Source organism: Aulonocara stuartgranti, assembly GCF_965226115.1.
Source record: "Aulonocara stuartgranti genome assembly, chromosome: 23".
NCBI classification, from domain to species: domain Eukaryota; kingdom Metazoa; phylum Chordata; class Actinopteri; order Cichliformes; family Cichlidae; genus Aulonocara; species Aulonocara stuartgranti.
The window spans coordinates 34554659-34570360 of record NC_138958.1 but is presented as its reverse complement, the minus strand read 5'-3'; the positions used below and the strand labels follow the sequence as shown (position 1 = coordinate 34570360).

Sequence of the window (15702 nt, the reverse complement as noted above, 5' to 3'; positions counted from 1 at the left end):
TGTGTGTGTGTGTGTGTGTGTGTGTGTGTGTGTGAGAGAGAGAGAGAGAGAGATTGTGTGAGCTTTTTTTAAAAATAATAATGGAGTATGATTGGAAAAAATCACACATGTTCTCCATCCCACTGAGAATTCCTAAATCAACTGTTCCCTTCTTCCTTTTAAAAAAATTCTCTCCTCCCATTTTCCCTTCTCCTGACCTTCATCATCTGTATCTACTTCCCCATCCTAACTTCTTTCCATTTAAATCTCCTGAATGTGCTCATTTTTAATGTCATTTCGTTGTTTTGTTCCACTCCGTTTCACCATACATTTTCTGGCCTTTTCCCCCTCTTCTACCTCTGACACAACCTCGTCATCCCGTCAACAACAATTCCTTAATCTTCCACACTCATCCTCTCTCTCTTGCATTCATCCCGTCAGCCTTTTCATCCTCTCAAACTGCTTCAGCTAAACCTTCTTTTCTATCTTTCTCTCTCTCTCTCTCTCTCTCTGCACACCTCCTTTCATCCATGCTCTCATTTCTACCCCCCTCTGTCTCCGCGCATACATATACAGTGTCCATCCATTTCCTCGTGTTCCTAAATCCTTCCCTCTCTGGCACCATGGTTGCCTAGCAGGGATCTCTCAAACGCACATATGTTAGGGCTGATTAGGCTGGCACAGCCACTGGGCGCTCGGCCCACTGGAGGAGATGATGGAGAGATTCGTGGAGAGTGTGAGGGAGTCATGGAGAGCTGTGTGTGTTGGGGGGAGGGGGGGTATTGATTGATTGAGCGTCAGGTGTTGGGAATTTTTTCTTTCCAATGAAAAACTACTTGGAAAAACAGTCCATATGTTCCCATACAGTGCACGACCATAGTCCGTGTGCGCGCGCTCGCTCGAGCGTGTGTGCGGATGTGGATCGGGGGGTTTGAAGTTGTTATCCGGTAGAGGGCGGAGTGAAAGCGTAAGAGAACGTGAGGAGAGGGGAAGCAGGAGCTGCAGAGGGCTGGAGCTGCGGAAAGGAACGGAGCGGACATGGGTGGCAGCGGACGCCGGGCATCTGCAGCCTGAGTGCTGGGGGCAGGAGGAGCAGGAGGGCCTCCAGTTGACTGAACAGGAAGGTTTACATTAGCAGAGCCGCAGTTAAAGAGAATAGCCTGCTGTCCGTTTAGCGCCCACACACACACACACACACACACACACACACACACACACAGAGAGTCACTCACACATCTTAAGAACAGCGGGAGATGCATTACGTCATAGCCTCTCATTGCCCTAGATGACCGCGCGCGCAGGACGGGGAGGATGCGGGGCTGCCGGACTAGAACGGTAACAGATTCCGCTGCTGCTGCTGCTGACCGCGAGCCCCCGGCGGGTGTGTGTCGGCCGGTAGAGAAAGAAGAGGAGCCGCCGTCGCGCGGCCGCCGGCTCTGATGGCTCCTCGCGCCCAGGGCGGGAAAGAGTCACAGCAGTCGCCGCGGAGCGAGAGGGTAGGGGACAGCAGGTATCTGGGAAGTGACGTGGTGTCCGCGCCCCACAAGAAAGCAAAACGGTGCGTTTGTCGTGCATCTCGCAGGAGGGCAGGAGCGGGAAGGCGAACATGGCCGCACAGTCCGACGGCGGCAAAGCCGGGGTCGGGTGCGGCGGCGGCGGGGGTTTCGCCCAGCTCTATGATGTTGACGCCGAGGAGCCTCTGGACTCCGCGGCGATCCACATCTGTCAGTGCTGCCGCTCTTCCGCTTGCTACTGGGGCTGCCGCTCAGCTTGCCTCGGCTCTCTGCTCGGCGGGAGTCCGCCTGCCGGAGGGGTCGGCATCCGGGAGACTCACTGCCCGCCCCGGGAGCAGCTGTGGCTGGACTGCCTCTGGATCATCCTTGCCCTCCTTGTCTTCTTCTGGGACGTCGGCACGGACCTGTGCCTGGCGATGGACTACTACCAGAGGCAGGACTACCTCTGGTTCGGCCTCACTCTTTTCTTCGTACTGGTGCCCTCGGTACTGGTCCAGATTCTGAGTTTCCGATGGTTCGTGCAGGACTACACCGGCGGGGGGCTCGGGGAGGTCGAGGGGCTGACCAAGCGGGGCACGGTGGTTCTGGGGTGCCTGTATCCTGGAAGGGACCGCCTGCAGCTGGCCACTATCTGGCTGTGGCAGGCCACCATACACATCCTCCAGCTGGGACAAGTGTGGAGGTAAGAGGGGGAGGGGGGCAACACAAACACACCTGATCCTTCTCTCGCTCTCTCTCTCTAACAGGCTCACAAAAACTTAATGCTCCTAATGAGCAGAGCAGGGTGTCCACTTGATGTGGCTACTAGAAAAGACAGCTCGCTTCACAGTGACAGGCAGGAGAGAAAAGCGAGAGGAAGACATGGAAAGGCTCTCTGCGACTCCCTCTGTGCTTCAGTTGCTTTCTGGGAATGACAGGAAGATATTAAGAGAGACAGTCAGGAGAACAGAGAGCCTGATTTCACACACAAACTCTGATCTGTTGAAACTTTTCATTTCTGACTCATCCTATGAAAAGCTAATTCAGCAACTCGCTGACCGCCCTGCAGTAAGAAAGAGTAGAATTCAGAGCCAGAACAGAACCTGAGTAAAGCATCTGCAGTTGCAGAGTAGCTATAGTTAAGCCTTCACACAGTGTAAAGAAACAAAGTGAGCCACATCCTTCAGAGTGTGTGTTTTAAGGGCTGACCGAAGCGCTCTCCATGGTGCTGAACAGATTCCCAGCATTTCCAGCTTTTGGTCAAGGCTCTTCCCTTCTGAAATGTCAGCATGCCTTTGCGTGTATCTGTGTGTGCGCTGACACATGTCAGCACGTGTGTGTGAACAGTGGAAAAACGGTGTCAAGGCTCTTCCCATGAGTGTCAGCATGCATGGAGAGTACAAAGAGGAAAAGCATCTGCGCTTCTGGCAGCACATCTCTTACTCTCTCTCTCTCTCCCTCTCTCTATTTATCTCTCTCTCTCACACACACAGACACACACATATATTCCCACAGTTGGACAATGTTAGGTGTTAATTGTGCTAAAAGCACTGTTGGGGGAAAAACTGAAATACACACACTTCTTTTCATTGTGGGCTTCTTGCCTCATATAAGCATGCAGCTTGGTCTACACACACAAACACACACACTGTAGTTATAGAAGTAACACGAGTGCGCTGGTGTTTTTTTTTTTCCTTTCCAGCTTCCCAGTCTATGTAAGGACAACGTTTGCTCTCTTCCCTCCCTCCTCTCTCTTCTCTCTGAGAAGACTTCTTAATGGTGTCCACTTGCCCCTGGGTGGGCAGCAGGGAGAGTAGAGTAGTGTGTGTGTGTGTTTACGTCCTACTATGCTGATGTGCTACACAGCTGCTGTGCTTTGGTTGTAGGGTTAAATCAACCCCTCTCACACCCATACACACTTACCAGTATTTGTCCCCCCTTGGCCCTCAGAATGGACTCTCCCACCTGGAGGAAGGGCCGGATGGGAAGGAGCATAGAGAGAGGGTGGGGGAGAAGAGGGCGAGAAAGGGTGGTTATAGCTGGGGAAATTGAGAGATGGAGAGGCCGTGGAGAGGGAGAGATGGGGGGTGAGGACATGCACAAGTGGAGTGAAAAAGAAGGGGGAGGGGAGAAGAAGGAGACGTGAGAGTGGTGGGGGCAGGGTGGGCTGGATGGAAGATCAGCTGTACTTGGTTTGAGACCACCTCCTTCCATGTCAGGCCATTAAGGAGCTTGTCTGCTACACTCAACACTGCAGACCAGAGCTCCTGTTTACAGAAGCCAAACAAATGATACTGATTATTTATCCTTCACTGCTCTTGAGTCAAGGACACACATCCTTCTGGCCTTATTTTAAAACCAAAACATCTCGAAATGGTTCGTTTGGGAGGGCCGGCGTGCTGTAAATCGATGCACATGTGGGCATTTTCTTCCAGGGACGCTGCATTATTTATGGGGCGTGAATTAACCTCCAGCTCTAATAGGCGTACTGTACATAATGTAGAAGTGCACGTCTGCATGGAGGACACCCATGCATGGACTGCAGCCATGCACGGGGAAGCTGAAGGATTTTATTTTTACAGCACGTTTACATTTGTGTGCATACTCCTCTCACACACACACACACGCTCAGTGTGGCAGTGAGGCAGTTTAATTGAGATCACTGCCTACATCCCGCCCACATGTGCTGTAGTTTCCCACATCCAGCACGTATAGATCAGCATCTCTTCAAGGCTGTTTATAGAAAGGTTAAATTCAGTGTAATGAAGTAATGAAGGCTAGAAATATTCACAGCCACCAATCAGGTGAAACAGGAATAAGTCAGAGTGTTGGTTTTGATTTAGTTGCCCAATTAAGCGAAAGAACGCAAGGGAAGATGTGACCTATTAGGCTCATTTCCAGCTCCTTATTCTTATTCCTGGACTCTGGTAGAGTTCAAAATAATCCATATCTGTCTGATACGGGACCTTGATGAAGTCCACGAGTTTGACTGCCGTCTGAGACCAGCTCTTTTGGCTCCCTTTAAACCAGCTTTTTCTAATTGGCCGGCCCTCCAGCAGGCGGGAAGCTGCTCGTGTGCCTTAGATGACCATATTAGGGAGATCTGCTATCAGTGACAGCATGCAGATTTTTTTATTTATATTTTTTGCATCTAAAGGAGGTGTGTTAAAAATAAGGCCTGAGGGCCAGAAGTGGCCCAGCACAGGCTCCAACCCGACCCAGTGGACATCTTTGGTGGAGTCTGAAGGAGGGCGTAAATTTTGAATTTATCTATATTTTAATAAAGTTGACATCTTGTTCACCATCCATACTACATCAAAGTAATGAAGTAATAGATTTTTTCATGATCTACTATAGAAATTTAAGTTTTTTTCAGTTTGTCCTCAGTAAAATATAATTAATTAATTAAAAAAGATATTTTCTGTGATTTAACAAAAACATTCTGCTTCAAACGTACAGGACAATCCAGAACTTTTACTGTTATTTTTACACATTTATTTCTTACATTTTAAGCCCAAAGAGTAATTTCTTTATCATGTAGAAAAACTAACATGTACTGTTGAATTTGCACTTCTTCTTTATTACATTGTGATATCGCAGAGATTTAATGTGCAGATAAACTGCTTTACACTTTGATCTTAAGTGAGTCTGGCACACTTAAGATCAAAGCAGGCCGTACATGGCCCACGACGTGAAATGAGTTTGACTTCCCTGATTGAATGTGTGTAGAAAAGCCTGACATATGCGTGTTTGCCCCTCTGAACCCCTACAGGTACATCAGGACGCTGTACCTAGGCGTCATGTCGCGTCGGCAGAAGGAGCACCAGCGGCGCTGGTACTGGGCCATGATGTTCGAGTACGCTGATGTCAACATGTTGCGTTTGCTGGAAACATTTCTGGAGTCGGCGCCTCAGTTGGTCCTGCAGCTCTGCATCATGATCCAGGAGAACCGAGCTGAGACGCTACAGTGTAGGTGGTTGGATGGATTTACAGACTGCACTGTACCGGCGTAATAGCATGTTTTCGCGTAGCCGGCAAACAGCATGCAAATGAGCAGCTGCTCAAGTGCTAATTATCAATTTGCACCTATTGTGCTTGATTATGTGTAGCTGCAGATGGCTGCTGGATTTCGCAGGTTTTTACTGTTGTTCAGGTTGTCAAAGATAGAAAGCGATGTGCGAGTCAGACTCCATCATCCTCCTCTTCCGTGTTGCATGCATCATCTTGGGCGGCCACCCACTGGTGTTATTCATCGCGCTCACTCTGGAGTTTTGGGACACAGTTTACCTTAATGGAAAGATGTGACGAGTACACAAGGGGGCGGATACACACGGCAGCTGGGACATTAAAAATAACTTTGTATTTGAGACTCGTCATTACCAAATGTCTCGGTCGTGACACGCACTACCTCTTACTTATTGTATGCTCACACCATTACACAAAACAACCTTCCCCCCTCTCCCTCCCTAGTGAGTCATTATAATGTCGTGTTTATACAAAACAGGAGAAGCATGGAAATCATCCACCTCTGTGTCTCCCTGCAGGCATTTCCTCCTTAGCCTCCCTCCTGTCTCTCGCCTGGGTTCTGGCCTCCTACCACAAACTGCTCCGAGACTCTCGTGACGACCAGCGCAGCATGAGTTACCGCGGGGCGCTGCTGCACCTCTTCTGGCGCCTCTTCACCATCTTCTCCCGCGTCCTCTCGCTCGCCCTCTTTGCCTCCCTCTTCCACATCTACTTCGGCATCTTCGTGGTGCTCCACTGGTGCGCCATGGCCTTCTGGGTGGTGCACGGAGGCACTGATTTCTGCATGTCCAAGTGGGAGGAGGTGCTCTTCAACATGGTGGTCGGCATTGTCTACATCTTCTGCTGGTTCAACGTGAAAGAGGGTCGGACGCGATACAGGATGGTGGCGTACTACACCGTGGTGCTGGCCGAGAACAGCATCCTGACCGGGCTGTGGTGAGTTTAGCGCCGTTTGCATTCTTTGATATCCCTGATGCAACAAGCGTAAAATCGTAAAATATGTTTTTTCACATAAATATCACAGAATGTATGCAAGAATATCCAAAAACTATAAAAGGTAGGCGTACCTCTTACTTCACAAGGAGCTACCGTAAAGGCACGCAGGTTCATCCAGCTTCACAAAGCTAAATGGCAATGATCTGTATAATGATCTCTTTCTAATTCTCTTATAAATGTTTTCTTCTCCTTCCTTTGTAATTTTGGAGTTTTTTTTATCTTTTCTATGCTGCCTGTGTTCTCTCAGGCTTTCCTTTCATTCTTTACTTCCTGTTTTATTTTGAAGGTTACTTGTTCTTGTTCTGCTGAGTATTTAATCTGTATTGTATCCTGCTCAGACTTCAAATTTATTCTGAAATGAACAAGTAAACAGACACATTTAAAGTATACCATAAGTGCTTACCAAGGCTTAGCCCATTTACAACACTAGCAAGGTAAGCCTATATCACAATATTCATGTAATAAAAGGCTAGTAAATGCTTTCGTGATGAGTTTACTGCCATACTACTTGCAATATAACTAATGGCCACATGGCCCAGGGCCAGTAAGTAGTACACCGAAAAATTGTTTTGCCAGTTGATGACAGTGTTTCTGGCAGCCAGAGTTATCACAGTCATGGCTTTATTGAAATTCATCCATCTTTTCATGTGCTCTCATCCACCACCAGCATGCTTTACATGTTTGTGCAGTCGTTTTAATATGCTAAAGCAAAAAGCTGCGTGTATGCAAACAAACTGCTTGGTTAAATTTGACAGATCGCTTTAAAGTTTGGTGCCCTCCTCCTGTCCCTCTAGCAGTGCCACCTGCAGCATGCAGGGGCTTGTCTAAAAGAAGGGTTACTGAGTGTACGACTCTACATTTATTTTAAAACGATGATTAGAAATTATTTTGCCGATTTAGATTATTAATATTAAGTACAACTCCACTAATAAACCATGTTTTAAAATACACACTGGGCTACCCATCAGTAGATAAAACAATTATAATCAGATTTGGGGGACCAGTGGGAAAGATGGTTTAATGCTATAAACACGTGTAGATGTACACCGATTAATTTAACCCCTGTACTGTCACCTGTCATCCTGTAGGTATGCCTACAGAGATCCAGTGCTGACCGACTCCTATGCCGTCCTGGCACTGTGCAGCGTCTACCTGACATTCGCAGGGGGCGTCCTGGTCATGCTGCTGTACTACGGTTTCCTCCATCCTGCCACTGCCCACCTCCAGCCAAGTCCCGCCTCATCCTGCTGTGCCCAGCTGCTCTGGGGTCTCCCTCTCCCCCCGTCAGCCCCACCCACAGCCCCTCCCACACCAGCCCACATGGCCAAGTCACAGACGGAAGAGGATGTGGCCGAGACGTGTCTTCCCGTCTTCCAGGTGAGGTCTGCGCCCCCCACTTCCAAGCCCGAGGGCCCGCTTATAAAGATCGACATGCCCAGGAAGCGTTACCCAGCATGGGATGCCCACTATGTAGACAGGCGCCTGCGGAGGACTATAAACATCCTGCAGTACATAACGCCAGCCGCTGTGGGCATCCGCTATCGTGATGGACCCCTCCTGTATGAACTGTTGCAGTATGAGTCCTCACTCTGACAAACACACAAATCAGCACACACACACACACATATACAGACAAGTACACAAAAGCACATGTGCACCATAAAAAAACATGTATGTATATGTGGATGTTCAGATTTAGAGAAGATTTAGAAACACGTTCATGCACAGAAAGTCACACTTGATATAAGCACATACACACACAGAAGCAATCTGTCACACTTATATGTGTGCGCACACACGCGATCACACTTACATTCCTTGCGGGCACCTGCGACCTGTGAGTCCCATGGCCATGACTCAACAAGCTGCTTCGGCGCGAGTCCGTCTCCTCCTCTCTTAAACCTTTTGTCACTCTATTTAACTTTAATCGTCCCTCACTTGGTCTCATTTCCTTAATTTCACATGTGCGCGCTCCGCGGCAAAGAAAAAAAAAGTAAAAATATGAAAAATAAGCGTAGTTTTACGATGGAGTCCTTGACCACCGCAAGCCATTTATGTTGCACGCGTTCACAGGTTTAAGAAGAATAAAAGGATGTGACACAATGACGGTCACTTTTAATAAAATGAGTTGTAACATGTCGTTATTAGTCTGGTCAAAAGATAGTGTATATATTTTCTATGTACAGAGAGGATGTTTTTTAATCTGTTGTTATGTTGTTGTTGGACACATCAGTTTCTCGACATCACTGACAAGGTTAACGGGGAGAGTGGCCGAGCATGATGGAAAAGATGGAGACAAAGTGGCAGTAATGGCATCCAAGGCACACTCAAACAACAATTTTTACATTTGCAGCCTCAATTTTAAAGAATCTAAAATTTTAGCTAAAGTCTCTCAGAAGGACAGTTTTAGTTTAGTAGATTTACTTGTCTTGTCAAAGGCAACAAGTAAAATATTAGCACTAGAGAGTTGACTAGCTTAGCTTAGCTTAAAAAAACTGAAAACAGGTAAAAACAGCTAGCCTGGATTTCTTCTCCTAAAGTATCTAGTAGCTAGCATCTTGTCTTATTTAAATTATACAAAAAGATAAATGTAAAAAATAGTTTTTTGTGGGTTCAGAAAGTAGCCAAACCATCTACCATTAAGAATAATTGCACATTTACTTGCTCCTAAGACAGTAAAAGAGTAACTCTTCGAATTTTGGAGTTCATGTGCTTGTGATTCAAAATATGGAAACAAATTCATACTATAAAAATTATAATTCTTATTGATCAGGGCTTTTAAAAGAAATGTGTTAGTTCATACCTGACCTATCAGGGTAATCAGGGGAGTAAGTTTTCCAGCTAATCTGGGTTACTTTGTGTAGCGCAATAGTAGATGCTATGTTATAAATTCATACTTATCTAAATAAAGAAAAGCATGTATATGAATTTGTAGCAAATGTTATTTCTATCAACAAAATAGTTACTTTTCTATGCTCGTTTCTGCCTACACGATGTCAACAACTCAGCAAGTCCTGCCACAAAATCTGACTCGAGATCTTGAAAGCTAAAGGTTTCTACCTGTTTTTGGTTGTTATGCTAACCTAGGCAGTCTGCTTGCAGGAACTCATATTTAATGGAGAGATAAAGAACTAGTACAACTTTCCTCATGTAACTCAAAGGCCAATTGAGCATAGAACAAAGCAAGCCCAACTATATCCTTAAGATAGACTTGAAAAAAGTATGTTGAGGGCAGTTAGCAACATGTTAGCTGTAATGTGGAAAAATGAAAAACAGTTGCTTCTTAAAGCATATTACAAAAGCACTAAAATAATTTCTTCCTGAACATTTGGAAAAGTAAAAATGTAAAAAGTAAAGTCCTAGATGATGTTGGTCATAACCATATTGCTCATCTGGGAGGGAAATAAAGTGTGAAATTTGAATGCCATCTTAGGGGAAGTTCTCCATCATTTCCTTTTATGCTCCAAGCAGTTGTGGGAGGTCTTTTTATATTATAAAAATAAAGGTAGATTCAAGAGTAATTGTTTTTAATTGAGGTCTACTACATTTTTTTTGTGTGATAGCTTAATCATGTTGGTCCCACACTAACAGGGTGCTGCCACTGAAAATGACATAAAACAGTTTTGGACTTCAGTCATCACAACCCTCCCAGTGACTTGTCTTCTCCTGTTTCGTGTCCAATATCAACTCCTCCAAAGCCACCCACAGCTGAGCTGTGGTGTATGGCTCATTATTTATTTCTTTTGGTTTGTTTACCCCTGTAATCCAAGCTGTTACATTGGCAGGCGAAAACACATGAGCTGAGATATTAGTCATCAGCATGTCAACGGGAACGGTGCAACTCCTGAAATCTCACGCTGTGGGGGGGGGGGTGTTTCCTCTGATCCCGTTCCATGAGCCCACTTTCTCCTGCTTTCTACAACCGCCTTTGCTATGAGGGCTGGGTATAGAGAGAGTTAAAACTGGGGCACGTCAACAAATTTTGTAATTTTGGTAAAAGTCAAAGTCTTTCTGAGAGCGACTTGCAAATATACGTAATTTATTAATTTATTAGTCCTCAAATTATAATTCTGTGATTGATTTCAACCAGTGACCCAGAAGTATGAGAATCTTTTGAATTATTGGTAAAACCTGCAATTTTAAGGTATCACATTAAAATTTGGTTGTAGAAAAGCTTGTCGGATATGACCAGTGCTCCCTTTCCATGGCCACTGACTCTGAAGATACCAAGGCATTCCCAAAAACAGCCAAGAGACAATATCTTTAGTTTGTCCTGGGTCTACCCAAGGTCTCTCCTCAGTAGTCTCACCTAAGAAACTTCCAGGATGCATATTAGTCAGATGCCTGAAACACCTCACTTGGTGTCTTTATATGCTGAGAAGAAACATCTCTACTCTGAGTCCTTACCTTATCTCTAAGGATGAGTCCAGACAGTCTTTTGAGTCTTCTTTCTGGTAGTTGTATCCACCGTTTTATTCCTTCAGTCACTATTCACAGTTTGTGGCCAAATAGTTACGGATCACTACAAACATTGTACCAATCTCTGGTCAGCCTCCCAATCCATTTTCCCCCATTCATGAGCAAGACCCCAAGACACTTTAACTCCTCTATTTGAGAAAACAGCCTGTCCCCATAGCAAAGTGGGCAATCCACCTTCTTCTGGCTCAGAACCATCGCTTCAGACTTACAGGTGTTAACTATCAACCCCGCTGCTTATTAGCTGTGAACCACTTAGTGTCTGGAAAGCAAAAAAGTCAGCATCGTACTCAAACAACCAAGACGCAATGTCAAGACCCAATATCCTCTGTCCTTGGCTGTTCCTACAAATTTTGTGCATGAAAGTTCAGAGAAAAATGACAAAGTTGGAGCAACAAAAAACCAAAACTTAGCGATAATGATAGTCCTGATCCTTACCTTGGGAAACATTGCCAGCTTTAACCCTAAGGCTTGTTTAAGGGTTAGGGTCACATCTACCATTTAGCGCTTTCACCTGTTTGGTGAAATGCAACCCTAACGGCAACCCTACCACCAAAGTGGTTCACCGATGAACTAGCGGATGTTAAGAACACCATTAATGACTGATAAAGTTAATCAGTAGATAAAACTGTAATAATTACCCCAGTGTGGAATTTTTTTTAATTTAAATAAGGAGACTAAAAGCAGAACTACAGCGTCCCTTTAAGTGTGAACGATAGGTGGGCTCACATTATTTTTCTGTGGTGCTAGCCGACTAACAAAACAGACAAATCAGTCCATTTGCTGCGATCCGGCGAGTAGAAACATTAGTTGCGAACGCGTAACAGAAGCAGCAGCATCAGTGTTCATATGGTGCGACACTCTCGAGCTTCAGAGTCAACTGGCTGCTAATCCCACTTCATATGGTGCAAATACAAAACACACATGTACTTATGGTGCAATAAGGGCAGATTGTCTCTTTGAATTCTATGGTGCAACTTGAGTACTGCCTTCAGTTATCAGCCAAGGCTGTGCCAAAGGCTCCGTCCAAACGGACAACTGCTCTTCCTGTCCTGCAGAAGCTATGCAAGTCTCCAACATGGGGGAGATGTGCTTAGTGTACACACACACACACACAGACACACACAAACACACACGGTTTTCCTCTGAAGCAGGGAGAGACACACAATGAAAAGCAGTGTAATAACATGGGATGTATCCCTACCTCACCGCTTGAACACACACAAACACACTCACACACCAATGTCCAGTATTCCCTTACCCCTTTATAATTTGGGAACAATATTCATATGGTGCTATTGAGTAAAGCTAGATGGGTTTTTGTATAGTTGTGGTTACAGTGAAGAATTAGCCAAATATGTGTATCAAACATTCAAATCGATGAAACAGTCTAATTCCTTCATGTTGACGGCGTATGTAAAAACAGCAACACTTTCCGTCTCTGTGAAACACATCAAAGCAACAATGCCTTATCTGCTCGACTGAAGTGGAGGTGGTTTCTTTTTTTCTTTCTTTTTTTCTGTGTGTGTGTGGTTTTTTTTAAGATATGAGTCATAGGAGGGTGGTGCTACTTTTCTGGTACACTCTGATCTGGACATGCACTGTACATGAAGAATAGCGTCAACACGCAGAAATCAAAGGAAAACAGCGTCATGTGCCATTTAGAGAGCACAGTCAGGCATCTCCTGCTCGTTTCACAGAAAAACAAATAATCTCGCATGAGCGATCTGGATTTGAGAGTAAATATAAATGGCCAAGAGTCACAGCTTATATGTTTCTGAACAAAGAGCAGCTGCCCCGCTTGTTTTTTTCCCACAGCATTAACCGCTGATTTAATTTTTTTGATCCAATCCACAGCTCTTTGCACCCAGAGCTCCAGCCAATGAGAAATCAGGTTTATTATAGCCAAATCAGGTTAGAAGCAACCAAATAATACAATTCTCTCTCTTTATATGGAACTACTCATAAGGAGCGTTCAGACTCAGCAATAGCCTCATGATCAAAGTCCAGGTATCATACATCAGTCTCGGTTGTGTCACCCAGCAGTCAAAAATCATCCACACTGGGCCTATGACTGAGCCTGCGCGCTCTGAGTGATAAGTTTCTTCCGAGAAAACCAGAGCCTTATTCATGCCCACACTGTAAGAGAATTTAAATCCAGTAGGTGTTATGTCACTGTTGTATGGCTTCACATCCACAGCTATGCAAGGTTACAAGCAAGAAGGTTCTGGCCTTAGATAACCTTTACAGAAATACCACATCACTGTTCTCACGCGTTGCTTGTTTTTATATATATGTTTTAGGCTTTTTTTTCTCTTAGGAGGAAGGAATAAACCATAAAGTCTTGATGTGCAGAATTGCAAATATGTGATGTACCATTTGTTTACAGATTTTAAGCTTTTTGCATTTTTCTTAAATAATTTGGTGATTATTTTTATGGACTTTACATTGTTCTCTATCAGGATTGACTTCTGATGGTTTAAAATTGGTCGGGAGGGGAAAACTGTACCTTGGGAATAACTGGGATGAATGCCACCTCCCGACTGAGGAATGTGTATCTGTGAAAATGAAATGAAAACCAAGGAGTTGTTTTTCCTTTGGATAAAATACATAAATGTTCCACTATCAGGGTCTACAAAGCATATGAGGCCTGTGGTAAGGCTGTGTGTGTGTGTGTGTGTGTGTGTGTGTGTGTGTGTGTGTGTGTGTGTGTGTGTGTGTGTGTGTCTGAGCACAAGCTACCATACCGTGTCATGAATGCTTCATATATTCTTTTGCGTGCTTGGTCTAGAGCTGTGAAAGTATGGTTTTATTGAGGCCAGATGTTAAGTTGTTTCTGATCTCAGACCAGTTTTTACCAGATCTGAGTCCGATGACAATTCAAATCCTTTCCTTGAGGAACCGAAGAGGTTTGGTAGTTTTGGCACAGAAACTGGCTCAGGTTTGGATACTATAAGCACAGGGCAGGGTCAAACTAAACCTTAACTTGGAAGTACCTGTTAGACGTACCATGAGCTTTTATTTTGTTAGGGTCATGCTTTTCCACCATGTTCTTCAGCTTGGGGGGAGAAAAAAAGTAGCTCTAGCGACTTCGATGTGCAAAAGTAACTTTTATTTTCTTGTGGGTGGCATTTTGATTGTAAATACCTTTTTCTGGTAATCCTTCTCAGTTGGATCTATGTTCCATGGGTTTGCTTAGATGGCTCTTTGAAATGTACCGATAGTAAATGTTCTTTCTAAATATCCAGAATGTAAAACGAGAGAAGAAAAATTCAGCCTGACTGGAAGCTGTGTTTTCATAGGAATCTGTGCCATTGTGTTGTCTTGAGTATAAGCACACTGATATTAGCTCTGTGGGTGGGATGACGTTTTTGGAGGTGATTTGCCAGACAACTGTGCTCCTTTTTTTAACTTTAAAATAAAATAATTATTAAGCAATAATTTATTTCAAAAGAAACCTTCACAAGAAATGTTTATCATAATATATGACAAAATAATTTGTTATACATTATGATTTTAGTCACAGAAAATTCAGAGAGAAGACTTTCATGTTTATGGGGGGAAATTAACAAGACAAAATAATGGTAAATGTAAAAATAGAAAAAGTTAACATTCTGACAACTAATTTATTTTTTTTAAAACCTTAATCTTGATTTCTGAGTTCAATCTTGCACATTTATCACTTCATCAATTCAGGTTATCTTTGCTTACATATTACTACAAAAATGTCAAATTAAAAAATCCATTGGGTAATTATTTTTGCTTCAGTTTAAAGTTTAACGTACAAGGAAATGGCTAATTAGCTAGCTAGCTAGTTCTGGCCAAAAAGCTAACGCTAACGAAAAAGTTTTTCGCACAATTGGTTTTGTTTGGAATAAATAACATAAAAGATATAAAATAATAAATCGGAAGTATTCATTTATTATAAAAGAAGACTTCTCCCACATCTAATCTCTGTACAAACCTTATCTAGAGAGTTTGTGACTTCTAGTCACATTTATCATTTATCTTTTAGTCGTATATTTAGCATACATATCATTAGACATGAAAGCAGCATCTTTTTATAATTGTCCATATTTTCCAAGTCAGTCATTAGTTTTTACCTTCATTAAAAAAATGTTCAATTTCTCAATTCACCCCAATTCCAAATATCAGCTCGCTAGTTTGGTTCTGACTAAAAAAATACAGTGTCTCGTACAAAAACAAAAAAAGCTAACTAGCCATTTCCCTTTTCCTGCAGTCCAGGTGATTGTGATAAAAATGTATATATTGGATAAGGAGGACATTTTAAACTCCACATATAATCAACTAGCTGAGTGCAGTGCAATCACAAAAAAGCCAAAACATGGGCGTGTATTACATTTCATATGCGAGTCGGGCTGTCTGGCTAACATCTCCTAACTTCACTACAGAAATTCAAATCGCTCCCACGTCAGCTCATGAGAGATACCATTCAGGGGGTTTCCCTAATTCACAACAAATACAAATGGGAGGGGAACGAGAAGACCCATCGTGTACCTTCAGTTTGTGTATTGCGTGTCTACGATAGTACCTAAGCATTACGGTTAAGAGTTGAATGATATTTTCGGTGATTCTAGGCAGCCACCATTAGGAAATGTGTTATTTTTGTTACAATACCTCCTGAAAATAAAGTCTATTTATCTGTGAAGAGACAAAGATTTACAATAATACAGATGACTACATAGAAATTATGACAGATTTTAAATGATGT

The 15702-nt window shown here is 43.8% G+C and overlaps 1 protein-coding gene across 1 annotated transcript; it reads left to right on the top strand.

The window, feature by feature from the left end:
* Nucleotides 1-945: 945 nt before the first annotated feature.
* Nucleotides 946-13905, top strand: xkr6a (XK, Kell blood group complex subunit-related family, member 6a). Its single transcript, XM_082525462.1, has 4 exons — nucleotides 946-2175; nucleotides 5245-5441; nucleotides 6017-6434; nucleotides 7583-13905. The coding sequence occupies exons 1-4, from the start codon at nucleotides 1586-1588 to the stop codon at nucleotides 8085-8087; spliced, it is 1710 nt and encodes a 569-aa protein (XP_082381588.1). The 5' UTR covers nucleotides 946-1585; the 3' UTR covers nucleotides 8088-13905.
* Nucleotides 13906-15702: the final 1797 nt, after the last annotated feature.

Excerpts from the sequence above, each read along its gene's own strand:
- xkr6a (XM_082525462.1), top strand. The coding sequence starts at position 1,586 with ATGGCCGCACAGTCCGACGGCGGCAAAGCCGGGGTCGGGTGCGGCGGC. Across the intron at positions 2,176-5,244 it reads CAGCTGGGACAAGTGTGGAG|GTACATCAGGACGCTGTACC; the intron begins GTAAGAGGGGGA and ends GAACCCCTACAG. Across the intron at positions 5,442-6,016 it reads CCGAGCTGAGACGCTACAGT|GCATTTCCTCCTTAGCCTCC; the intron begins GTAGGTGGTTGG and ends GTCTCCCTGCAG.